This window comes from Macaca nemestrina, chromosome 4, assembly GCF_043159975.1.
Source record: "Macaca nemestrina isolate mMacNem1 chromosome 4, mMacNem.hap1, whole genome shotgun sequence".
Taxonomy (NCBI): Eukaryota; Metazoa; Chordata; class Mammalia; order Primates; family Cercopithecidae; genus Macaca; species Macaca nemestrina.
In genome coordinates this window covers 109,893,990-109,921,415 of record NC_092128.1, presented here as the reverse complement: position 1 = coordinate 109,921,415, position 27,426 = coordinate 109,893,990, and the positions used below count along the sequence as shown (strand labels likewise).

The 27,426-nt window shown below is 41.4% G+C and overlaps 1 protein-coding gene across 10 annotated transcripts in view; it reads right to left on the bottom strand.

Moving 5' to 3' along the window:
- LOC105497760 (POU class 6 homeobox 2) overlaps positions 1-27,426 on the bottom strand; it is a 498,182-nt gene that overhangs the window by 29,758 nt on the left and 440,998 nt on the right. For all 10 annotated transcript variants that reach the window (XM_011769091.2, XM_071095065.1, XM_011769088.2 and 7 more), the window contains one exon: positions 7,301-7,507. In XM_011769091.2, the coding sequence (XP_011767393.2) occupies positions 7,301-7,507 (207 nt within the window). The remainder of the gene's footprint in view (positions 1-7,300; positions 7,508-27,426) is intronic.

Here is a 27,426-nt window from a genome sequence, read left to right as displayed (position 1 = left end):
TCTTGGAAAAAAAAAAAAAAGCTAAGCATGCCATTCTTCTTTTAAAATACCTCTAACACGTTTAGCAGGTTCTGTTCCCCATGCCACCCAACTGGGTGAGTCCCCTCCAACAGGGCTTGTCAGACACCCTACATAGGAGTGATCCTACTGGCATCAGGTTGGTGCCCCTTGAGGTCAGAGGTCCCAGAAGAAGGAAGAGGCACCCATCTTTGCTGTTCTCCAGCATCCTTGAATGATATAACCAGGCACGGGAGCGAATCAGATGAGTAGGGCCTGAAGTGAACCCCCAGCAAACTGTAGTAGCCCTGAGAAGATGGACTTGACCTTTGAAAGAAAAACAAGCAGAAAGCAACAACAACAGCATCATCATCATCAACAACAACAAGCCCCCACAAAAACCCCATCCAAGGATCAGCAGCCTCAAAGACTGAAACTAAACAAACTCACAAAGATGGGAAAGAATCAGTGAAAAAATGCTGAAAACCCAGAAGACCAGAGTACCTTTTCTCCAAATGATCATAACGTCTCTCCAACAAGGGCACGGGACTGGATGGAGGATCAAATGGACTAATTGACAGAAATAGGCTTCAGAAGATAGATAATAAAAACTATGATGAGCTAAAGGAGCATATTCTGACCCAAGGCAAAGAAGCTAAGAACCTTGATAAAAGGTTTGAGGAATTGCTAACTACCATAACCAGTTTAGAGAGGAACATAAATGACCTGATGGAACTGAAAAACACTGCACGAGAACTTCGTGAAGCATACACAAGTATCAATAGCCAAATCAATCAAGTGGAAGAAAGGATATTAGAGCTTGAAGACCACCTTGCTGAAATAAGGCATGCAGACAAGACTAGAGAAAAAAGAATGAAAATGAATGAACAAAGCTTCCAAGAAATACGGGACTTCATAAAAAGACCAAACCTATGATTGATTGGAGTACCTGAAGATAGGGAGAATGGAAACAAGCTGGAAAACACACTTCAGGATATTATCCAGAAGAACTTCCCCAACCTAGCAAGAAAGGCCAACATGCAAATACAGGAAATACAGAGAAAACAATTAAGATATTCCATGAGAAGATCAACCCCAAGACACATAATCATTAGATTCTCTAAGGGCAAAATGAAGGAAAAACTGTTAAGGGCAGCCAGAGAGAAAGGCCAGGTCACCTACAAAGGGAAGTCCATTAGACTAACAGTGGACCTCTCAGCAGAAACTCTACAAGCCAGAAGAGATTGGGGGCCAATATTCAACATTCTTAAAGAAAAGAATTTTCAATCCAGAATTTCATATCCAGCCCAACTAAGCTTCATAAGTGAAGGAGAAATAAAATCATTCCCAGACAAGCAAACGCTTAGGGATTTTGTTACCACCATACCTGCCCTGCAAGAGCTCCTGAAGGAAGCACTAAATATGGAAAGGAAAAACCGGGACCAGTCACTGCAAAAACACACCAAAAAGCCCGGGCGCCGTGGCTCTTGCCTGTAATCCCACTTTGGGAGGCCGAGGTGGCTGGATCACCTGAGGTCAGGGTTTGAGACCAGCCTGGCCAACATGGCAAAACCCCGTCTCTACTAAAAATACAAAAAATAGCCGGGTGTGGCGGTGCATGCCTGTAATACCATCTACTCAGGAGGCCGAGGCAGGAGAATCAGTTGAACCCAGGAGGCAGAGGTTGCAGTGAGCTGAAATCGTGCCATTGCACAGCCTGGGCGACAAGAGTGAAAATCCGTTTAAAAACAACAAAACAAAAATAAACACAAAAAACACCAAAATATAAAGACAAATGACACTATGAAGAAACTACATCAACTAGTGTGCAAAATAACAGAATAGCAGCATGATGACAGAATCAAATTCACATATAACAATACTAACCTTAAATGTAAATGGGCTAAATGCCCAATTAAAAGACACAGGCTGGCAAATTAGATAAAGAGTCAAGAGCCATTGGTGTGTTGTATTCAGGAGACCCATCTCACGTGCAAAGACACATGTAGGCTCAAAATAAAGGGATGGAGGAAAATTTACCAAGCAAATGGAAAGCAAAAAAAAAAAAAAAAAAAAAAAAAAAAAAAAAAAAAAAGCAGGGGTTGCAATCCTAGTCTCTGACAAAATGGACTTTAAACCAGCAAAGATCAAAAAGGACAAAGAAGGGATTACATAATGGTAAAGGGAACAATTCAACAAGAAGAGCTAATTATTCTAAATATATATGTACCCAATACAGGAGCACCCAGATTCATAAAACAAGCTCTTAGAGACCTACAAAGAGACTTAGACTCCCACACAATAATAGTAGGAGACTTTAATACCCCACTGTCAGTATTAGATAGATCAATGAGACAGAAAATTAACAAGGATATTCAGGACTTGAACTCAGCTCTGGATCAAGTGGACTTAATAGACCTAACAGAACTCTCCACCCCATATCAACAGAATATACATTCTTCTCAGTGCCACATGGCCCTTATTCTAAAATCAACCACATAACTGGAAGTAAAACTCTCCTCATCAAATGTGAAAGAACTGAAATCATAACCATCTCTCAGACCACAGTGTGATCAAATTAGAACTCAGGATTAAGAAACTCACCAAAACCACATGATTACATGGAAATTGAACAACCTGCTCCTAGATGACTCCTGGGTAAATAATGAAATTAAGGCAGAAATCAAGAAGTTCTTTGAAACCAATGAGAACAAAGACACAACGTACCAGAATCTCTGAGACACAGCTAAGGCAGTGTTAAGAGGGAAATTTATACCACTAAATGCCCACACCAGAAAGCTAGAAAGATCTCAAATCAACACCTAACATCACAATTAAGAACTAGAGAGGCAAGAGCAAACTAATCCAAAAGCTAGCAGAAGACAAGAAATAACTAAGATCAGAGAAGAATTGAAGGAGACAGAGACAAGAAAAAACCCTCCAAAAAATTAATGAATCCAGGAGCTGTTTTTTTGAAAAAAATTAACAAAATAAACAGACCACTAGCTAGATTAATAAAGAAGAAAAGAAAGTAGAATCAAATAGACACAATAAAAAGTGATAAAGGGGATATCACCACTGACCTCACAGAAATACAAACTACCACCAGGTAACACTATAAACACCTCTACACAAATAAACTAGAAAATCTAGAAGAAATGAATACATTCCTGGACACATACACCCTCCCAAGACAAAATCAGGAAGAAGTCAAATCCCTGAATAGACCAATAACAAGTTCTGAAATTGAGGCAGTAATTAATAGCCTACCAACAAAAAAAAAGCCCAGGTCCAGATGGAGTCACAGCTGAATTCTACCAGAAATGCAAAGAGGAGCTGGTATCACTGCTTCTGGAACTATTTCAAACAATTGAAAAGGAGGGACTCCTCCCTAACTCATTTTATGAAGCCAGCATCATCCTGATACCACAACCGGGAAGAGACACAACAAAAAAAGAAAGCTCCAATATTCCTGATTAACATAGATGCAAAAATCCTCAATAAAATACTGGCAAAACAAATCCAGCAGCAGATCAAAAAACTTATCCACCACTATCAAGTCAACTTCATCCCTGGGATGCAAGGCTGGTTCAACTTATGCAAATCAATAAATGTAATCCATCACATAAACAGAATCAAAGACAAAAGCCACGTGATTATCTCGATAGATGCACAAAAAGCCTTTGATAAAAGTCAACATCCCTTAATGTTAAAAACTCTTAATAAACTAGGTATTGATGGAACATATCTCAAAATAGTAAGAGCTATTTATGACAAACCCACAGCCAATATCATACTGAATGGGCAAAAGCTGGAAGCATTCTCTTTGAAAACGGGTACAAGACAAGGATGCCCTCTCTTACCACTCCTATTCAACATAGTATTGGAAGTTCTGGCCAGGGCAATCAGGTGAGAGAGGAAAATAAAGTGTGTTCATATAGGAAGAGAGGAAGTCAAATTGTCTCTGCTTGCAGACGACATGATTTTATATTTAGGAAACCCCATCATCTTGGCCCAAAAACTCCTTAAACTGATAAGCAAGTCCAGCAAAGTCTCAGGATACAAAATCAATGTGCAAAAATCACAGGCATTCTTTTACACCAACAATAGACAAGCAGAGAGCCAAATCATGAATGAACTCCCATTCACAATCACTACAAAGAGAATAAAATACCTAGGAATACAGCTAACAGGGGGTGTGAAGGACCTCTTCAAGGAGAACTACAAACCACTGCTTAATGAAATAAGAGAGGACACAAACAAATGGAAAAACATTCCATTCTTTTGGATAGGAAGAATCAATATTGTGAAAATGGCCATACTGTCCAGAGTAATTTATAGATTCAATGCTATACCCATCAAACTACCATTGACATTCTTCACAGAACTAGAAACAACTATTTTAAGTTTCATATGGAATCAGAGAAGACCCCATATAGCCAAGACAATCATAAGCAAAAAGAACAAAGCTGGAGGCATCACTCCGCCTGACTTCAAACTATACTACAAGGCTACAGTAACCAAAATAGCATGGTACTGGCACCAAAACAGATATATAGACCAATGGAGCAGAATAGAGACCTCATAAATAACACCACACATCTAAAACCATCTGATCTTGGAAAAACCTGACAAAAACAATGGGGAAAGGATTCCCTATTTAATAAATGGTGGTGGGAAAACTGGCTAGCCATATGCAGAAAACTAAAACTGGACCCCTTTCTTACACATTATACAAAAATTAACTCAAGATGGATTAGACTTAAATGTAAAACCCCAAACCATAAAAACCCTAGAAGAAAACCTAGGCAATACCATTCAGGACATAGGCATGGGCAAAGACTTCATGACAAAAATGCCAAAAACAATTGCAGCAAAAGCCAAAATTGACAAATGGGATCTAATTAAACAAAAGAGCTTCTGCACAGCAAAAGAAACTAGCGTCAGAGTGAACAGGCAACCTACAGAATGGGAGAAAATTTTTGCAATCTATCCATCTGACAAAGGTCTAATATCCAGAATTTACAAGGAACTTAAACAAATATACAGGGAAAAAAAACCCCACCAAAAAGTGGGCAAAGGATATGAACAGATACTTCTCAAAAGAAGACATTTACACAGCCAACAAACATATGAATAAAAGCTCAACATCGCTGATCATCAGAGAAATGCAAATGAAAACCACAATGAGATACCATTTCATGCCAATCAGAATGGTGATTATTAAAAAGTCAGGAAACAATAGATGCTGGCGAGGCTGTGGAGAAATGGGAACGCTTTTACACTGTTGGTGGGAATGTAAATTAGTTCAACCATTGTGGAAGATAGTGTGGTGATTCCTCAAGGATCTAGAACGTGGAATATCATTTGACCCAGCAATCCCATTACTGGGTATATACCCAAAAGAATATAAATCATTCTACTATAAAGACACATGCACATGTATATTTATTGCAGCACTGTTTACAATAGCAAAGACACGGAACCAACCCAAATGCCCATCAATGATAGACTAGATAAGGAAAATGTGGTACATATACACCATGGAATACTATGCTGCCATAAAAGGGAATGAAGTCATGTCCTTTGCAGGGATATGGATGAAGCTGGAAGCCATCATCCTCAGCAAACTAACACAGGAACAGAAAACCAAACAACTCATGTTCTCACTCATAATGGGGAGTTGAACATTGAGAACAGATGGACACAGAGAGGGGAACAACACACACCAGGGCCTGTTAGGGGGTGGGGGTGCGAGGAGGGAACTTAGAGGACGGGTCCATAGGTGCGGCAACCACCATAGCACACGTATACCTATGTAACAAACCTGCATGTTCTGCACATGAATCTCTTTGTGTATGTGTGTGTGTGTGTGTGTGTGTGTGTGTATGGTTTTTTTTAAGAAGAAGTTAAAAAAAACAAAAACAAAAAAAACAAAAACAAGCCCTCAGAGATCTCCAGGGCTTGGCTGCAGAGTAAATCATCGCCATCATCATCACCATCACCATCATCATTACCATCACCATCATCATCACCATCACCATCATCATCACTATCATCACGACTACATTAGTGCTTACTGCATGCCAGGTACTATTCTGACCACTTCATATGTGTTAACTCATTTAATCCTCATAACCACCTGTGAGGTAGCTACTGGTGTATCCCCACTTTACAATGAGGTAACGGGGGCACAAAGATGATATGTAGTGTGTTCAAGATCACACAGAGAAAAAATCCATCCTTTCGGCTTGTTTATGGGGCCCTTCCATGAATGTCCTCTACCTCCTCTCTGCTCCAATCACATGAGCCTTTCTCCTGTTTCTCAACACTTCATCCTCTTTCCCATTTCCCTGCCTTTGTGCCTGCTGTTCCCTCTACTTGGAATGTAGTTAACCCTTCATTTACTTGGTTAACTCATACTCAACTGTCCAGACTCCATTCCCAAGCCATTATCTCTGGGAGGACTAAAAATTCTCTGGGCAGAGTTGGTCACTTCTAGCTCTGTGGTGACACCCGCCCTGTCACAGGACAGTCTCTGCTCCACTGCACAACAGATTCTGCTATTCTGCTTATATATCTGTGTCCTCTACAGGGTGATGAGCTCCCTAAAATCAGAAAGCATCTCTCCTTTATTTCTGTTTCTTCGCATTTATCAGGTGCCTGCTATACAGTAGGTTATCAAAAAATGTTTGTTGAAAGAGCCAATTAACCAGACACTCCATGAGGTCAGGGACCACACCCTTCTTCTGTGCTGCGGACCCAACCTCTAGCACAAACACATAGGAAGCTCTCAATTGATACTTGAATGGAAAAATTAACTGGATCATCATGGTTTTGTGAAATTCAGCCAAGCAGAACTTCCTATTTTTCATTTCCTCATTTGTAGGCAGTGGTTTCAGCAGCAGCAACTTGGGATCTCTTAATATTTAATAATTTTTCCATTCACAGTTAAGGCATGAGTGTTCTTGGTTTCTCTTTGACCTCATTTTGAAAATCTGAAAATTAAGTATCTTGAGCACAGATTAATAATAATACATCCCTATTGAATTTTAGGGCACTCTCTCTGTTTGTAATTTAATATATTCTTATTTTTAGATTAAAGAGATATTTAGTTATCACCCATATTCATTAAGAATGAAAAATAGAGTTACATTCCATTTTATAAGTATCGATATGTTCAGATGAGTGAGATCAAATATTTTGTATCGTAAAAATTACTTTTCACCGATTGAGACCAAAGAGGAGAAGCTGGGTAAGGAGAGTGTCCTGTGCCATGGCTGCCTTGGCCTGGAACATTTACCTGCTGGCCGGGCTTGATGGGTGACAGCGTGATGCCCTGGGTGTTGATCACGGGCAGGATCTGGTTCCCAATGACTGTGGCGATGATCTGGCCCTGGGCGTTTGTTAGGAGCTGGGGGGTGATTGGCTGCACTTGCAAGCCCTGAGTGCCGCTCGCTGCTTGGCTCGATGGCCCTGGATTAGGCATCAGTGGAATGGTCCCGATAATCTGCAAGAGACAGGCCCAAAGGTGAAGAGCTGGCTCCGTGAAGGGTCTGCGCATGCAACTGAAGACCATGCAGTGCCTGGTCTCTGTAGGATGCTCCCTGGGAGCTGACTCAGAATCTGCAAGCAGCTCTGGAGGGGGGTGCGGTGGAAGAAAGTGGCAGGGGCAGGCATCTAAAGAAGAGGTAAATACACATGAACTGAGTTCATGGGATGGAAGGGAGAAACATCTTATATAAAAATAAAATCAAGCATCTGTTAAGATATAAACATGCAGTTTTTGCCAGAGCAGGTCTGACATCTGCTTTTTCTCAGAACCAGAGGGAGGATGGGCTTCTCATAGCACTCAAGGCCCTCTTCCACCTGGGAAGCTGGATCCCACTGCCCCCCAAACCTGGGTGGCTCCACACTCCCTGAACTAAAGGGGATCCTTTGACATTCTTTCCTCTGCCGCCTTCCCTCCACCGACATTCAGCTCCTCTCCCAAGGCTGGGGGAGGGGCTCCCTGATACTCGCAGCAGGATTGGGACCTCACACACCCTGGTGTTTACAGTGGTGGAGAGCCTCGGTTCCCAGAGTGACAGGATTCCATTCCCAGCTGTGCCACTTACTGGCTGTGGCACATTTGTCAAGGGACCTAAGCTTTCTGAAGGCTTGAGAGAATTGAGATTATAAACAAGTTTTTGAAACTCTTAAAATAGAGGTGAAATGACTACTGAGGACTGAAATCAGAAAGAAAGTGCCTTTGAAATGATGTGTTGTAAAGCCACGGCCTAAAGGTGAGGGGCTTGGGGCTTCTGTAGCAGGTGGCAGGGGAGGCTCTTCTTTGCATCCAGTGGCTTCTGGCTTCAGCGAGGGACCGTGGGGACAGACTGCAGGAGGGGCCTGGCCAGATCCAATTACTGTGCCAAGGAGAAAGGCACCATGAATAGAAACAGCAAATGGACAGACTGGGTGTCCATAGAATCTGGAAATAGAGACCATATTGTTAGGGACACACTGTTAGTGACAGATGTAATCTGTAAAAACCTAAAACATGATCTCTATTTCCAACTGTGGTGGCATCTCCTGAGAAGCGACGTGGTACTGGCCGTGTGGATGCTTTTCTGCCTCCACACACGGTAGGATGGTTACGCAGCTCTGCTTTGCCGGTCGCCTTCAAGGGCTCTGGCTCCCGGAGGTGAAATCTGGTGACCTGACCTGGGGGCCACCAGGACACAGTAATAAGATCTCAGTAAGTGTTTTCACACATATGATTTCTCTGCATTCTGTACTCTTACAACACCTCTGTAAGTAATATTGGTCATGCCTCTGCTTACTAGACAAGACACAGGGGCACAGGGAGGCCAAGCAACTCAGTTGAGTCTCTTCACAGAAGCATTTGTAAGTGACAGTCTGGGGCTACAGTCCAGGTCTGGTTGACCCCAAGCGCTTGCTTTTCCATCCTTCCCCCTGGCTCCCACAACATGGAGAACCTTGGAGGGTGCCAGCTCTTAAAAAATGTACTGTGTGTCTTGTTTGCAATTTCCCACTAGATGAAAGGCTGCTGGTGGGCTGGGTTTGTAAATGGTACTGCTTTCCACCCACACAATATCCCAAGCAGTGCTTTGAACATAGTTTCTCAGTAAATGTTTTTTGACTGAATGGTTTCTAGGTTCAGCTGTCACTGGGACTCCAGATGCAGCTGGAACCATAGGAGAACTGCAAGACCATGCCATTCAGTGACAGATCGTGCTGGAGAAATCCTCCTCATCTCGAGGCCATTGCTTCCACCACAAAAGCCCCTGTGGGATGACACTAATGGAGGACCTGTGCGGATATCAAGTATCAATGGCATTTGTCAATGGAGGCCGATAAAGGTCAAGTAATTACTGTGAGAGTGGTCAGCTCTCCCCTAGGGATTGTGGCAGGGCTGCAGTCTCACTGAGCAAGCCCACAATGCCTGGCCCGCAGCATCAGCAATGAGCACGTCCCATCAGTGCGGGCAAGGTCAGGAGGCGTCCACATCAATAGATCATAGCGCATAAGTACTTTATTGATGAGTGGTCTTGCATTAAACAGCCAGGATTCAAAGGCTGGCTCCTGTGACCCCACAGGCAAGGTAAGAGAGGCCCAGGAACAGGCCTCCCATCTTCAGCCTATGTTGGATAACTCCCCTTTCCACACATGCACAATAATAACTCAGCCACTGACCCACCCACTCTGGCCTTCCCCAGTGTCTTAGGCCTTTGCAGCCTCATTTCATCCTATCAGCCTGAGCTGAAAGCCTGTGGAAGCTGGATGCATCTATGGGGCAGGGCTGTGGGTCCTGTTTGGGGCAGGGTGTCATTGCGATTAAGAGCCAGTGGGAGCAAGTATCCTGAGAGAATGGTTCAGGGTGAGCACAGCACATGACAGTTATAGAACACACTGTGATGAAGAGAGAGGCGTTCTGTCCCGGGAAGATTGACACCAGCCTGTGCTTGCCTCTGCGGTAATGAAATACTCTGCCTGCTTCCTGGGTGGAAAGAAGAAGAAAGGCAAATGCAAACAAGTCATCAGCCTCTTCCTTAAGCACAACGTCACTCTCAGCTGTGTGCCACCACATTACTAAAACATGGTGCTGCCTATGTTCCTACCCACCCTGTCCTCTCTTCTTTTCTAGGCCTGAGCATCACTTATCAAGGATAGGATAACAGTAGTGTCAGAGCCAGAGGAATCTGTAATGACCTGACTATTGGTGCCTTTAACAAGGAGAGTCTGCCTTTGAGGTGGAGGTGGGGGATCAGGAGCAGTTCTAAAGTCAGGAAGCCTGTGGTGACACTATGCATTTCTTATTTTTGTTCCTCTTTCAGGGGCATTGGGGTCACCATCTCAACGTGTCAAAAACTCGGTAGTGCATTATGGGGAATTTCGTCATATTCCCGAATGTATCACAATACGTTGGTTTCAATTGGCTCCCATTCATTGAAGGGTAAAGACGGTCACACACTGTGTCATCTAAATATTCTCTGATGTGCCTGTTTTGCTTACGCTGGCTCTGATTCCTCTTAGCACCGCCACAGATCTAATCAGAACTCCTCCATGGACTTTGACTTCACAGAGGTTGCAAGAAGGGAACCGGGGGAGCTGAGATGGCAAAGATCTGAGACTCTCTGTACTCATGAGAAGTTGTCCATTTCACCTGTGGAAATCATATGTTAAATTAAAGGCCTTTTGATACTCAAGGAAAGTATTTGCATCTATATATGTTTCAACTAAATCAGGAAATGAAAACGGAGGTTTGACAAGGCTGTAGGGGAATCTCTTATTTGAGAGTATAAAGGTAGAAAGAGGATGCTTTTGGGACACTTTTAGTCCTAAAGCTAGCTTTTGGAGTTTGACTTCCCAGCTCCCAGAAGCTAAGATTTACTGCTAGGAGAAGTCCTGATGGAAGGATTTGCCACTGAGCACACGGACAACTAGGCTGTGACTCCTGTTCAAGCCACTCAATGTACAAGACAGATTTATGTTCTCCTGAAATGCCGAGGATTCCTGCAGAGCAGCCTAATACCTGTAGATCCTTCTCTCTATAAACACTGTGTCAAGTGCCATGAAGGATGCCAAAAAGATGCAACTGGGGCAGGGGAGGGGTAAACAAGACAGGTACTTTGAATGCAGAGATTCCAACAATCCAAGGGTGGAAATGATGAGCACCAAATGAGTAGCAAGTACTCTCTGAGAAAAATCTCTATACCTACATGGTGGGTATGCAAAACACTATTGGAAATGAATGAGTTACTTCCGAGGAAGAAGGGTGGGTATGGTTCAAGAGGCCTTCACAGAAGACATGGGGGCCAAGCAGGGTCTGGAGGTTGGGTACAATTTGGGGAAGGCAGAGAAACCATTCCAAACAAGACATCAGCCTAAAGGTCAGAAACATGGGGGATGGGGAGTTGGATGCAAGAAAAGATTGAGACAGGTTAGCCTGGGAGGGTCAAATTCCATCCAGCCAACGGGTTCTGATGAGTGAGTTTTGACGGGAGTGTAGTGGAGTGCTGAAATGGAGCTATTCCTTGCGAATGTCACTGTCTGGACAGAATGGACTCAAGTGGTGAGGGACTACAGATCTGGAAATCAGTTGTAGACCTAGGATGCTGCTGTAGTGTCCAAGCGTGAAGCAAAATGCCTCAATGACTCCTTGGCAGAGGATTTGCTTGATTCACTAACTTCTGCTTCAATTCAAAAAGTATGGCCTACTCTCTGCCTAGGTTGCAACATTAGAAAATTTTCAGTTAAGTTATTGCCCTGTGAATCTCATAGCAAATAGCTGAGGCATTGTTTGCAATGATCCTCTATGTCTTTACCCTGATTCTCCCCCAGTGATGATTCATCCCTGAAAAATGCTTTAACCAGGCCAAAGCCCATACCAGTATTATAATAATAATTTGTGACCTAAAAGAGTCTGGCTTCTCTGAAACAGGACTTACTTGGTTGTTGCTGTGAATGTCCATCTATCTCTTTCCTTAAATGAGTTAAGAGCATAAATCACAAAAGAGGAATAAAGGTCATATAGTAAGAGCAACTAAAAAAAATCATTCAAATAGTGGTGTTTGCTAGCACACATATTTAAAAGATCCCTGTTTCCCTAAGAACTTGAGTGGCTTACGTCCAAATGTGACTATCACTAATTCAGCAGCTATTACAACTTAAGCCATAATGAAGATTAGCTTGCAGTTGTAGCAAACCCCAGCAATTCAGGGTTCTGAAGCCCCTTTTGAGTCATGAGGATATCATTACACTGCCCTCATGTGCCTCAGTCTAGTTGAGGCAGTCAACAGAGATGAATCATGACTGATGGTGGGTAAAGTGTCCTGAATGTATTCACTGCTGACGGGTGCATGTCATCAGCAGAAGTCTGAGAGTTCTGTCACAGAAGCCCAGGACGTTCGGATAAGTCATCTGATAGGCCACATGTTGTTATAGCCAATGATATGCTGTTAAACTCTGTGATGGAGAATGTGATTACAGATGTCAAATTGACAAGTAATTTTGTTGCCCATATATGTAAGAAAAGGAGACCCATCAATGCTGTAAATCGGTAATTTCCTCAGGTCTTTCAATCCATCAGCAGAGACAATTCTTTCCCAAATATTTGTGCAATCTCAGCACATTTTGGTCAAGAGATTTTTGTTAACACTAGCATCATCCTGTCCATTCTTGAACAAGAGCATCTAACATTTGAGAGCCAGGGAGATGGTGGTGAGTGATCGCCAAACAGAAGCAGCCAATCAATCTTCTCCTTTCTTTCTGGTCTGGCCACAACTATTCTCTCTCTTCCTCCAAGTGATGATTTTGTCCTCCTTATACAGTATATTCATTCTAGGCTCACTGTACTCCCAAAGTTAGGGTTAAACTCTCTTAGAATTATTTTGGCAACTCTGATTAGGATGTTGGTTCTGGAAAGGTAGGAGAATACTATTATTTCTCAAACAAAATGAATTTTTCCAAGATGCAAACTCATGCCTTCTTGCATTTGGCTATGTCCAAGATGGAGAACAAGAGATGCATGAATGTAGAGAGAGGCTTTAGCAGAGAATTTAAATCAGAGAATGTAAAGGCATAAAGACAAGCAGATGAAGGCATCTAATCAGAGGAAAACACTAGCCAAGGGCAAATGGTTTTAATCTTGCAGGAAATGCCAATCCTCTAGCCATGGCTTTCTGGAGCTCTGGAGGTTCCAGGGTTTGGGAAGAAACAGTTTCTTCCTTCCCATGACTGTTTGAAAATGTCTGACATGGGTATGGGAATAGGAATGGCAGTGTGTTCCAAGATGGTATCACTACAATCCAGGATACGAGACAAATTACCTTAGACCAACCTGCAAGAAATGGATGACACGTATTTGTTTAATGAGCAACTATGAGAAGGATTTTTGAAGGTATACACTTTAATGCTTTTATTAGGGGTACCAATAGGTACTGTACCCCTGGGAATACCCACCTACTTGATACTTTTCCTTGTCAGTTAGAATTAGAATCCTTGCTTGGTGCTCTACTGTTTGGTTTCAACTTTAGAAACACACTCACAGACAAGAGTAAAGAACTGAAGGTGTCAGGATCTTTAAAGTGGTACTTTCTGTCACACTAAGAGAGGAATAATTTGCATGAAAACCAATATTATTTAAACAGCAATAACAACAATAAAAACAATCCTCTCCCCTAAAAGCTTCTCAAAAGCCATTAAAGTGAATTCTCCTTAATAGAGTTTAAGATGTGTACCAAAGGAAAAAAAAATTCCCCACGGGCTGGGTTTAAGCCCAGGCTTTGCCACTAACCAGTAGGAGATCATTAGTGAATTACTTTACCTCTTAAGATCTCAGTCTACTCACCTGTAAAATAGGAATAGTAATGTCCACTTCATAAGGTTACTGTGAGAACTAAGATAATTTATGCAAAGCACTCAACACTGTGGTTTACCAGCCAAATAAGTGTTCAATAATAAATGGTCCTTCGTAGTTTAATTTTGTTTACATGCTTGTGTGGTAACTCCCGGGCATTTATACTAAATTGCAAAAGCTCTTTTGAATTCTTCTGAATGTTGTATTTTTTACCATGGAAATTATTTACCATGATGAATAGAAGATGATAGCTTATTATGAAATGTAATTTAATCTTCCCTGTTTTATAATAGAATGTTACGTTGGAAGTTTCCATGGGGGCACCAAGACCCAATTGGTGCTGCATTCCAGTGGAGGGACTAGACTATGTGCTGGACTTACAGAGGAGGTTAATGAAAACCAATTAGACGGTTCCAGAACTCAGACCTTGACAATGAGGACAGACACAGAGAAGTTTTGAAAATCTGTGTCTTCACTTCCAGAGGTGGAGCACGGGGAGCTTTCTCCTTACCTCAAAGACAACAAAAGTGGTCGAATAAATATTGTGCTCTCAAATTTGGGGGAAACATTCTTGAGTAATGAAAAGGTGAGAGGCTATGGTTTTGAGCTGAGGAGGGAGGAGAGAGAAAAAGGGAGGATGAGAGAGAGAGAAGAGACAGAAGAAGAAGAGGGAGGAAGAGAAGAAGGAGGGAGAGACAAAAAGAGTGAGAAAGATCTCTCACGGCCTGCCATTGACACTAGCTACTCTCCCATGACAGCAGGAGTAAGGATGTGTGAGTGTTTCTCTGGGCTCAATATCATGGGTCTGAACCATTTAAAATCCTGTCCCAGAGGACCCCTCGGGGAATGGACACTGGACAACACCAGAGAGGGCTTTGAAGAGTGAATCTGGAGAAAACTAAGCTCTGAGCAGGAAGTGGGCACCTGGAAGAAAACACAGTGCTCGTAACAATGTGCCACTGAAAAGTCCCAGCTGGGCCTCAAAAGAACGCATGAAAGTGCCCCCAAGAGTTGGCCTGAGCCATTGGCTGGTCCAGAGAGCAGGAAGCTTTCTGCCATTCTTATCCGCTCATGTCTCCTTTCCTCACCTCAACCTGACTGGTTGAGGGCATCATGAGCAAGCTGGAGCAGGATGGGCACTATTCCAACAGGGAGAGCAGGAGGGGCCGGCTACCCTTTTCCACAGCAGCAAGCAGCAGGAAAGAGGCCCCAGTTGGGGCTGCTAATGGCGTTTTAAATTAGAGTTGCAGTTGGGACTGTTGTCAGAGAACTGGGCATCTTATTTGCAATTTAAAGTGGCCATACAAGATTGTGTTACCTGAGATGCCCAGAGAAGTCAAGAAGCAAGAAACCGCTGAGCTCTTGTTCCAGGGAAGAGGAACATCACCACTGAGAAGGCTGAAAAGGGCTGCCTTGCTCTCAAATATTAAGGTCAATAACACACAGAAAAGACATTTTATGAGTCATAATGAACATCAGGACTTTATCATCTAAGTGCTTGAAAAACAGAGGAGAAATGAAGGCAAGAAGGAGACAAGGAAAAAGAGAGGAGAGAATTTAAGAATCTAGCAGAGGTAGAGCATTTTAAACTGTGAGCAGAATATATTTTCCCATAAACTATGAATTTGGTTTATTTCTGAGAGGTAGCAGCTGCTATTTATAATAGTGATTGTTGAAGTTTCAGCTGACTTAAACATGTATACTATTCAAATGCATTAGTTGCTGACATTCCTCTGAAGATTTTGAAACCTTAAACTTAGGAACAGTCAATGCCTACCAACAGGGACAATAGTTACGATATCTCAAAAAAGGTCAGAAGAGTCAGGAGAAGTTTTGACATGGTCATTGACAGTTAGGTTAGTAAGGTTGTTCCCATTAGTAACCAGAAATATTTACAAGTTGTGCTTGTAAATATAACAAAGATGTGCTTTTGTGGCTCTTCATTTCCTCTATTATGTTTAATTAAACACCAAACTCCCAAACACGTTCTTGAACAGTCTTTTTTCATGTAGTTATTGGGGAAGAAGAAATCTAGTATGTCTGCCTGTGCTTTCCAATTACAAACGATGAAGCAGGGAGAAGAGATTCTATTAGATCTTAATGACGTAAGACGGGATGAATAATGTCAATTCCAAAGGTGCTTTATGGGAATAATTTGCCTACAGAGTGTGGCCTGAACTCTAGTTATGCAGCCCATGAGCAGCAAACCTCGCAGAAGAAAGTCCACATTTCAGGGAACTGACAGGTCTCCCAGGTAGGAGTCAACTCAATGGATATTCTTGAGTCAACTCAATGATCATTCTTATCGGACTTGAATATTTCTCGGGTCCTTTGGCAAAATAAAGTTAGCAGCCTCGGCCCCATTCTGAACAGTTGACAGTTCCTACTACCATAATACTACAACTGAATCTGGCACACTCCACACTCTGGAGGCAGGTGTTGTGTTTTTGTGTGTGTGTGTTTGTTTTTCCTTAAATTTTAAATTTTAAGACGCAGCATAATATCTGGGGTTACATATTTTACTGTAATTATGAGATTTGCCATGTTCTCTTTTATCTGGGTTTCCACTAGAGCTTTAGGAAACATTGATAGAAAAAGGATTTGATCCTGAATATAATCAAAAGAGTAAATTAAATTTATACAAGATTCTATTACATCGAGATGAGAATTAAGTAAGGAGTCATTGTAACCACCTTCGTGGTCTATTCCTGGAGTGATTGGTGGACAGCAATTGGTGTCTAGGAAATGTATTCTTTTTTTGAACACTGTATAGGTGCCTGCCATGAACACGTTTTAAAATTCTATCTGCATTATATATCAGCATAATGAAAAGCATACTGGAAAGTTCTGGATTACTTAAGGCTAATTGATTTCTCTACGGTACTTTTTTCCTTCTACTGCTCTGAATACTTTTTACTCAACTAGAAAGTAGGACGATGAAAACAGGAGATGGGCGAGTCAATTGTGCAAAATGTTATCTCCAGCTATTGTCAAGGTTCAGCTGGGCGTTGCTATGGACTGAGGATTTATGTTCCCCCAAACTTCACATGTTGAAACCTCAAGTCCAGTGTAATGGTATTTGAAGTGAGGCCTTTGGAAAGTGATTAGGTCAAATGGGATTAGTGTCCATATAAAAGAGACCCCAGAGAGTTCCCTGGACCCTTTCACTATGTAAGGACATAGCAAGAAGATAGCTGTCTGTGACCAGGAAGTGGGTCATCACTGAACACTAAATCTGCTGGCACTGTGATCTTGAATTTCTCAGCCTCTACAACTATGAAAAATATATTTCTGTTGTTTATAAGTCATCCAGTCTACCATATTCTGTTATAGTAGCCAGAACAGACCAAGAGAGGCATGATGTTGGAATCAATGTTGACTGGCCTCCTCTGTGACTAAGGGGAAATACTTAGGGATACAAAGTAGTTCTCCCAGAAAGGGCCAGATAAGCAAGATGCTCAGCATTATGTGCAATTCTTTTTGGGCAAGGGAAGTGGAACTTGCAGGCGTCTTTTTGGAAATGGACAGAGAACTTGCCATTTTGCTTCGTGCCTGTCTTCTCCTGGGAAATGTATTGCTTATGGTTAACATATACTCGAAGCTTTAAGTATATAAGCGTGGTTATGTTTGTACAAATATTAACAATTACATATTGAACGTATGTCAATATAGACAGTGGCAGCATTTTCACTGGCAGAACCCCTCTGCTTTATTCTGTGATGGCTTCAAAACTAAGAGGTGGTTTTATTCATGCATTTGCTCATGTACAAATTCATCACTCACTCACTCACTCACTCACTCACTCACTCAGCAAATCCTTTCTGAGGGCCTCCTGTGTGCCTGGCATGGGGGCAGGGCATACCACATTGTACTAGTTCCCACTATAGAAGACCAGGATGTTACTCAGCCATCTGAATTTGTGTAAACCCTCTCTTTTGGATCAGTAGGAGTATTCTGTAAATCCTCTCTTATGGCACCAGCAACCCACCAATGGAGAAGAAAACCTAGGCTCCCTGTAGGCAGGACAGTCAAGATGGCAGCAATTTACATAAAACTGAAGCCCGCACTGTTGACAAGAGTTCAAGAGGTTCTTTTCTCCTCCTGGAAACTGCTGCAACTGTCGATGACTTCAGGTGATCTCCCAAAGTTTCTCCTTTTGAAGACCAATTACATGCTCAGATGTGTTCGTTGCTCGACAACCGAGTTCACCCTTCCTTGAAATATGACCTTATTCTCTCTGTGGATTGAAATGTCTATTCGTTTTTATTCCAATTAGAATTCTACAGATATGAAAATTAAAATATATCCATAGATGGGAACTTTTTGGGAGTGTGATGGCGCTGCACCATTGTTGATGGCACTGTCAGGCAGTGTTCTAGATCCTGAGAGTCCGAGAAATATCTGACTATTCTAAATTTCATTTTAAAGCCACTCTGTAGGAAGGAACATGACCAAAATACCTGTGTAAGTCAGGTAACAATCTGGACTGAGTTACTTTATTGCGGGGGAGGGTAGGTGGGAAGTAGATCGATTGGGACTTCTGGTCTCTAAGGACATAAATTGAAGCCGCTGATTTCCCACTGGAGAGTAGACATGGCAGGCACACGGTGGAAAATGACCTCAACTTTGCATAGCACAATGTCCTCCCAGTGGCCACAGCATAGTCATCACCTCTGCACATCTTGAGTCCATCACAAGGATCCTATGAATTTCTTACTTGTAAACAATGGCACAGCTCCATCACACTCCCAAAAAGTTCCCATCTATGATATATTTTAATTTTCCTATCTGTAGAATTCTAGTTTGAATAAAAGTGAATGGACATTTCCACCCACAGTTATTTATAACAAGGGCACATGTGATATTGCATAAAAACGAATTCCTTCAAGCCATTGTGGCCTTGGTTTCCATTTCTAGCATCTTACATTAGTTTTTCTTTTTTCCTCACTTATTTATTTGAATATTACTTATTCAGTGGGAGGAAATGAAAATATTTGTAAATATGATCTAATGTTGCAATTTCCAGTTCTTCTTAGTGGTTTAATATTTTGATTATATTTGTCCGCTAGAAAGATTAAAAATGTTTCAGGTACTAGAAAACAAAGACAAATTTTTATGGATAAACTGGAAACGTTTCTTTTCATCATTCTTTACTTTTTCCCCCAGTGACTACAAATTAAACTATGGTTTCTTTTCATTTTCTTAGTAGCTGCCAACACTGTCAAATTGCTAAAACATTTTTTTCCCCCTTAAAAGAGAAGCACAACTGTGGTGAAGCCATCATTTTGCAGAAAGACCAACTTCATGAGCCTTTATATGGCTTTGCCTAAAACTTTAAGTTTTAATACCAGCAAAAATACCTAGAATTGCAGAAGTATTTCTGCTTCTGCTTGTTGATGCCAGATTAAGTGACTAAATCAGATTAAAGTTATTTATTGCTTGGGAGAACACCTGTTAGTTTCACTCAGCTTTGGTCCTTAGAAGCTTTAGGAAACATTCCTAAATAAACCACTGGACCTATAAACTGTTTATATTATTTTTCTTCCCAAATGAGAAAAAAAAGAGCTACAGCAGTGGTAGCAAACAAACAAACAAACAACAACAAAACCCTAAATTTGGACCAGTGATCTCCAATATTCCAAGTTTTTTGGAGCAACAGAAATTGGTGAAGAAAATGTTTGGCAATTGCTTAAGAAAATACTGTACGTATTTAGCATCCCTTTGTACTTTGTTTATACTCAGTAAGCACATACAAGCTGCAAAGCTGAATTTAAATTAGGATAAACAACAAAATAAGCCTCTAAGAAAATAAGAGGGTGGGGAATGAAGCCATGCCAAGTGCCATTAAAGATGCATCTGTTTATCACCACCCAGTTTCATGAGTCCAAGATGATTCATATGCTTTTTGCGAAGAGAATATCCATTGTTGTGGCAAAATTAAATGTATTTTGATAGTTGCATGAAATATTTATCTATTCAATCAGAAAAAAGTTGTCTTCATCACTCAAACATATATTACTTTTTCAATTTCCTGTTAGTAATGTTTTTTTAACGTTCTTTAGGGTGAGACCACAGAATTTCTCATTTCTCACGACAAAGACCATAACTCATTAGAATTATGCTGATGAGTTTTTCTCATAAAATTGCATCCCCATTTTCATAGGTGGCCAATCTGCAACCTTATCCCTAATGATTAGCCAGTTTTTGATAGACGTATGCAAAGAGAGCTGGATATACTCTTCCAATTGTGGTTTCTCATAGTTTTCTAATTCCTACTTTAAATGTCCCTCAGAAGAAGAGTATTTGGAAGGCACTTCAAATTTGGTCCTGGTGAAATATGATTTATTATTGCTAATAAACCAATCAATAAATATAATGATTTTCTGACTGTCCCATTTTAAGCTCAATAATTTATAATTCATGCTGATAGCATGAATTTTGGCATTTTTAATTTCAAAAGTTATTTTTGAAGTACAGCCTTGTCAGGAATATGTCTCACAGCCTTGCCAGATGATATCATTCACAGACTAGCCATATATATTGTTAAGTAATGGAAAAGCTGGAATAGTGATACTTTCATCAAAGAACCATTGAGATGTTTAGCTACAAAACCAAAAATAATCTATTTAACTTCGCTAAAAAAATTGGAGCATTTTAAGCAATGTTTGTAGTATCATATTTGGTTTCTGAGAAGGGTAAGTTTTTAGTACTTTCTGATTCATCTAGGTTCTGGATTTCAGGAACCAGTCTAGATATGCAAAACCACAGATACTATTCTTATTTCTACTGCCTTATCTCCATGTGAGCCTGGAGGGGCAGAAACTCTACTTTTCAAATATTTAGAAATGTGTATGATTTTATAGTCTCAGAAATCAAAATGAATTCTCAGAGTCTGGAGTAGCACACTATGTCATTTCCTTTTGTGTTCATTTAAGGAATTTGTGTATCACCTTTTAAACATAAACATTCTTTCAATAATGTTACTCTTTGTATTAAAAATCCTAAATAGTTCTTTTATAACCCAATAATACTGAGAAGATCCTCATATTAAGAAGGCTTCCATTTTAAACTTGCAAGAAAATCTTCAAATTCCATGTGAATTTAAAACAGATTTTTGGTTTTGCCCATGTTATTTACCCCTTCCTTTTGGCTATCTAGGATAGCTTGCTGATGTTACTTGTAGATTTCCTGAAGGCAGATGGCAATGTTTTCATTGTAGACCATCAGAGGAAATCAACAGTTGTTAAAAGACCCTAGCAGGTACTATCTCTGTGGCCCTGCCTTTTGATTAAATAAAGTACAACATTTTGTTATGGAGAAAAGTGAATGCTATTATGTCTAGCAGCCATATAGTCATGTCATAGAGGCGAGCTAGACATCATCTAGCCTGTTGCTGCTGCTGCTAATCTGATGAAAACAAGATTGTCCAGCTTACCCGGTCACTAATGGTGTGGGCAGCTGACTCAAAAATCATCAAACTGGTCTTCTCTGCTTGCTGGCGGGACCATGGGTTTCAAGACAGATGTGGGTGCCAAGGGTTTAACATCTTTTGTTACTTTTACTTTTTACAACAACCCCAAAATGTTAGCTGTTAAAACAATTGAAGTAAGTTAATTAAATTAACAATTGCCATTTTCATCAGCTAGAGTAATGCTGGATGACCAACTTAAAAGCATATCCACATAAAACTTCGATATATTAAACAGACCCTACTTTAGGCCAGGTGCAGTGGCTCACTCCTGTAACCCCAGCACTTTGAGAGGCTGAGGTGGGTGGATCACTTGAGGTCAGGAGTTCGAGAGCTGCCTAGCGAACATGGTGAAATCCCATCTCTACTAAAAAAATACGAAAATTAGCGGGCCGTGATGGTGCGTGCCTGTAATCCTAGCTACTCGGGAGACTGAGGCAGGAGAATTGCTTGAACCCAGGAGGCAGAGGTTGCAGTGAGCAGAGATGGCAGCACTGCACTCCAACCTGGGCGACAGAATGAGATTCAGTCTCAAAAAACAAACAAAAAACTTAAACGGACTCTACTTTAGATCAGCCACCCTAAGTGGTTAAAATATAGATCTATATATAGATATATATTTATGAAATGACTACTATATGGCAGGCACTGTATTAGGCACTTATACATATTATGCTGAAAGCAGCTTTGTTTCAGAGGAAAGTTGGGCTTCAAAGCAGCCAGATCTGGGCTCAAATCCAGGCTCTATCATTGACCGTATGGCTCTGGAAAGTTGGTTAACTTTTCTTTCTTTTTTTTTTTTTTTTTTTTTTTGAGATGGAGTCTCACCCTGTCACCCAGGCTGGAGTGCAATGATGCAATCTCAGCTCACTGCAACCTCTGCCTCCTGGGTTCAAGCGATTCTCTTGCCTCAGCCTCCCAAGTAGCTGGGACTACAGGTGCCTGCCACTACACCTGGCTATTTTTGGTGTTTTTAGTAGAGACAGTTTCACCATGTTGGCCAGGCTGGTCTCGAACTCCTGACCTGAAGTAATCTGCCTGCCTTGGCCTCTCGAAATGCTGCGATTACAGGCGTGAGCCACCGCGCCTGACCTGTTTAACTTTTCTGAGCCTTCAGTTCCTCAGCTGTAAATTAGAGATGATAGTGCAAAATCATTGTGAGAATGAAATGAAATGAAATGATGAATTTATGCAAAAATGCTTATTGAATAGCATATTAGCATATATGAAATACTCCATTCAGGCCACAGATTTTATTACTGTATTTATGGTCTTTATGTGCCAGGTGCCATTCTAGCCACTTGGTTCTAGCTGCAGTGAACAAAACAAAATGTTTTAAATTATTATTACAGTACAGTGATTAAAAGCAATCTCTATTAGACATAACTGAGTTTGAATCCAGCCATTCCTAGTTGGGTGATATTGGAAGTTTCTTCATCTGTATAATGGGAATAAACCACATTGTGTGTGGTGGTAAAGATAAAGTAATATATCAAGTGCTTGGCACATAAATAGCTACTTAGCACATAAATAGTGCTCAATTAGTGGCAGCAACATATTAATTTATTATTGCTATTAATACGAATCCTCCTAACAAACTTGAGAGGAATATATTGGTGTCATTTCATGGAAGAGATAACTTTAGCTGAAGAAGATTAAATATCTTGCCAGGGGGTGCAGAGCTGCTTGGAGATGAAGTCAGGATTCAGATTTGACTGATTTGAAAGTCCATGTTCTTTATCCTGGGCCACCTTTCATGTCAGTACATGGATATTTGCACTGTCCACCTCTGTTACTATAAGGAGATTGGTTTATTGTGAGTATCTATTGGCAAGTATCTGATCTAGGGAGTGTGCAACATTTTTTTTCCTGTTTGTGTATCTGTGTGTTGCTTGATTAATAGCATTTACTTACAAATATAAAGCTGCATCACATCTTGACTTCACTGTAGTATTCTGAACCCTCCACCTGATGACATCTTCTCAGGATCTACTTATATTGTAAGTTATACAGGTAGAAAAACTTAGTTGGCGAGATAAATGGCAATTTGGAGTAATGGCTAGTGCACTTAATTCAACTGGGTCATTCGAAGGCCTACGTTTGAACTTAATCTGGCTCTTCTCCCTGTTGTGAGTTGTGACTTTTCCATTCCTACCTAACTCTGATTTCTCATTTCTTTCTTTTGGCTCTGTGAGTTGATGACATCCTTAAGAGTATTCATCATGTCAACAACTCACAGGCCAACAAGAAAGTTGGGTGCATTATTGGGCATATGGTGTGGTAAATGATATACTGAAAGTTTATTTGAAAGTTTAATGTTTCTCACATGAATTTAATGTTTTCTCCTCTCCAATAACGCTCTTCTTAACTATAAACATACTTTGAAGATGGAGCTGGTGTTGTTCTAGGATGCTAAACCAAAATTCAGCACTTCCTCCTTTTCTTGTCTGCCCTCCTTCTACTCAAATCAAGTTTAATTTTCATTCTACAGTTGGAAAAGCTGAGATATAAATGCCTTCCACTCCCATCCCTGACTTTTTGTTAAATACTAAAAAGGAGCCATCATCAACAGCCCATTGTATGGTCTTATTGATACTGGAATTGGTTCAGGATATTAATCAAATAAATAACATATTTCCTTAATTATACTTATAAACATTTCAATGATCACTTCTTTTTTTTTATATTTTTAACATTTTTGAAATTAGGCTACCTCTAACAATTGATATATTTATCAAATGTGGTATTTTCTTTCCTCCCCTCCAAAAATCAGTGGTATGACTTTTAAAATCAGTGGTGTCTTAGACTCAAAATAATTAATTCTTGCTCTATCAACCTCACAGAGTAAGAAGACTCAAAATACAGCATTCAATATTCCTCTTTTTATTTGGAAGGGTTTACCTTATTCTGGCTGGATCTAGAAATGTGTGGGGTCTTGCCACATTAGGAGCTCGATCAATTCTAACATCACTGTGCTGCGTGGGACAACAATCTTCAGCTGCAATCTTCAGCCCAACAGAAGATTCACTAGGATAGGGTTTTCTATTGAGCTCTGAAAGGCTAATTTGATGAGTGCCCATACGAAGCACTCACCATGCATTTCTTTCCTCATCGCTAGGTTGCCTCACTGGAAGGCAGGAGACCTATGGACACCTTAAGGCGATTTTCTCTGGCAAGAAGTGGAGATCTGATACAGACTTTTCAAGAACATCTCATTGCTTTAGACAATTCCCTGACACTACCTGTCCAGTTCCTTTGATTAGTAAAAATAATGATAGTAAGAATACCAGTTAAAATACCCTGTATTTATTCGGTAAGGTTTATATCTCTTTACAGTTTTCCAGTGTGAGTGTGTGTGTGTGTGTGTGTGTGTGTGTGTGTGTATGCCTTCAAGAGAACTCTGTGAGGTTGACAGAGCAAGAATTACAATTCCCATTTGCAGATGGAGACATGAAGGTTCTGGAGTTTGTGACATGTCTATGGAACAGCCAGGAAATGAACCAGGTCTCTGAACCCGAGAAAATCAGGGTGATATGGAAGAATGGCAATGGACTTCGAACTCAAATCTCAGTTCTGCCACTTCCAAAAGATGTTATCCCAGGGAGTCACTTAACCCCTGATGCCTTGAGAGTTTGCACAGCTGAGACAATCAAATCTGCCGTGAACTGCTCTGTTAGGATTATAGATGATTCCAGCCCCAGGGTGAAGGCTCAATGCTTGGGAGATATTATTTTCATTGTTCTTTTCTAGAAGTCACTTGGCCCAAAGGACTTCAGCTAAAGCCTAGCACTCCTCTAAGAATTAAGCCAAAGAGCTTTGCGCACAGTAAGAAGTCACATGAACATTCGTTATCGTATTTTGCCATAGGGAGGCACTAATTGGAATGTCAACTATGCTCATGAAAGAAAGAGCTAATATGTCAGACTAGCTCTGAGGGAGCTGTTTGTAAATGGCATCTTGTTACTTAGTACCTGTTTAGAATTATAGCTGCTATTTAGGTTGCTTCGTTAGTTAATTGGTCCTCTCCTGTCCTTTAGACAGACAAGATGTGCCAACAGTCTTGATTTAGGAGCCTCCACAAGAAAACGTTTCCTAATTCCCAGGAAAATGAAATACTCACGGATAAACATTTAAAAGATGGGCCAGGAGTGGTGGCTCACCCCTGTAATCCCAGCACTTTGGGAGGCCGAGGCAGGTGGATCGCCTGAGGTCAGGAGTTCGAGACCAGCCTGGTCAACATGGTGAAACCCCGACTCTACTAAAAATACAAAAATTAGCTGGACGTGGTGGTGTGCGCCTGAAATCCCAGCTACTAGGGAGGCTGAAGCAGGAGAATCGCTTGAACCCTGGAGGTGGAGGTTGCAGTGAGCCAAGATCGTGCCATTGCACTCCAGCCTGGGCAACAAGAGTGAAGCTCCGTCTCAATAAATGAATAAATAAATAAATAAACAAACAAAATAAAAAGATAAACAAAACGCTGCAGCAGCCAGAAAGGGGGAAAGTGACAGCACGCCAGTTCTGCTTTAGGTGAGAGAGAGCTTGGTCCTCTCTAGCTCAATCTTCAGGGAGAATCCTGCAAAGTAGATTTCTCACTGTGCATTCCTACACACCCCTTTTACGGTACATGGCAGCTTGCACTGCTGAGTTTTGCTGGGCAAGGAGAGTAGAAAGAAAGAGTTCAGAGAGGGCTTTCCTTTCAGTTCTTTAAGGTAACCCTAAAGCGATTGATAACATTTTCATTTCAGAAATATGGTGCGGGGATAGAAGGATGGAGGGCGGGGCGACCTTGGGCAGGGCCGCACCCGCCGTCCTAAGAAGGCACAGCCCGGCGCTTCTGCTGGGGCCCTGACATCCAGCGTGTCCGCAGCTGGGCCGCACCACAGCAAAGCTTCCCGTCAAGCCCGTCGCCCGCGGAGTCCCTGCGCTTCGGGGCTCAACAGCGCCATTTACCATCGAGAGGGTCCCAGGCCTCAGGACGGCGAGGGCACTTCCGCCCTTCACTCCACAGCCACCCTCCCACTCCCCCTCTGCCTGGGCACTGCAGGAGAGCCCCTTCAGGGAGCGCCTCGGGTCGTCCCACGTTCATTTGCCCTCGGTTTGCATATGACGAGTCCCTGGGACTTTTGGCAACAGTTTGAGATGAGATCCTTTATTTCTGCAAAAGTGTTATGTAGGTGTGTGCCCTCAACACAACACAGAAACCACCGCGAAGCCCCGGTTGCAAAGGAAGCCCCCACTGGAAGAGGTTCTTTTCTGATTTAAATCACTATTTCGCATTTTTAAAAAAAGTGGGTAAGAATGAGTGTGAATGGCTTCCTGCAGCATTTTTTGAAGTGGCTCTGCCAGCGTGAACTCTAGGAAGTGGTCGGTTGGGGAAAACAAGGTTAAGAAAATAAAAGAGGTTGCTGGGGTGAAGCTCGGCGGGGCAGCACTACCGCCTGGCTCCGCCCACGGGTGGGTCCCACGCAAGACGGCTGCGCGGCGCTGCCCGGCTCCTCGGACCAGGGGACTCTGGTTTGTGGGGCATCTTGAGGGACTCGTTATTTTCCCGAAGCGCACACTTAGGGAAAAACGTCATTAATGCAACTGCTTCTCCGGAAATGAGGAAATAAAACTCTCAACTGGGCTCAAAGGGGAAATTTGGTATGTTAGGAGAAAGATTGAGGTTGTTTATTGTTTTATCTTTATAACTCAGATGAAGTCAGGGTAAAATTCCTATAATGTTACTAATCCTGCGAACATATATATTTCCCAGTATCTAGAAAGAGCTGATTTAAGAAATGTTACTCGATTTTTAAAAATGCTACTTGAAGTATAGTTCACACAATGCGACTTAATTTTTACACCTTTTAAAATAAAATTTCCTGTAATGACATTGCACATGAGACAATACAAGCTTTTTTCAGATTTTTTTTGGTTTATAAAAGATGGTCAAAAGCTTTAGTTAAGCAATGTGCTATGAATAGATTGGTCTCTTCATTGTATTTGTGAGAAAACATACAGACACCAGCTCTGAGTTTTCAACAAAACATGTTTGATTCTTATTTATGCAAAATATAGAAACAATATATTCTAGTGCCTTTTTTTGTATTTAAAA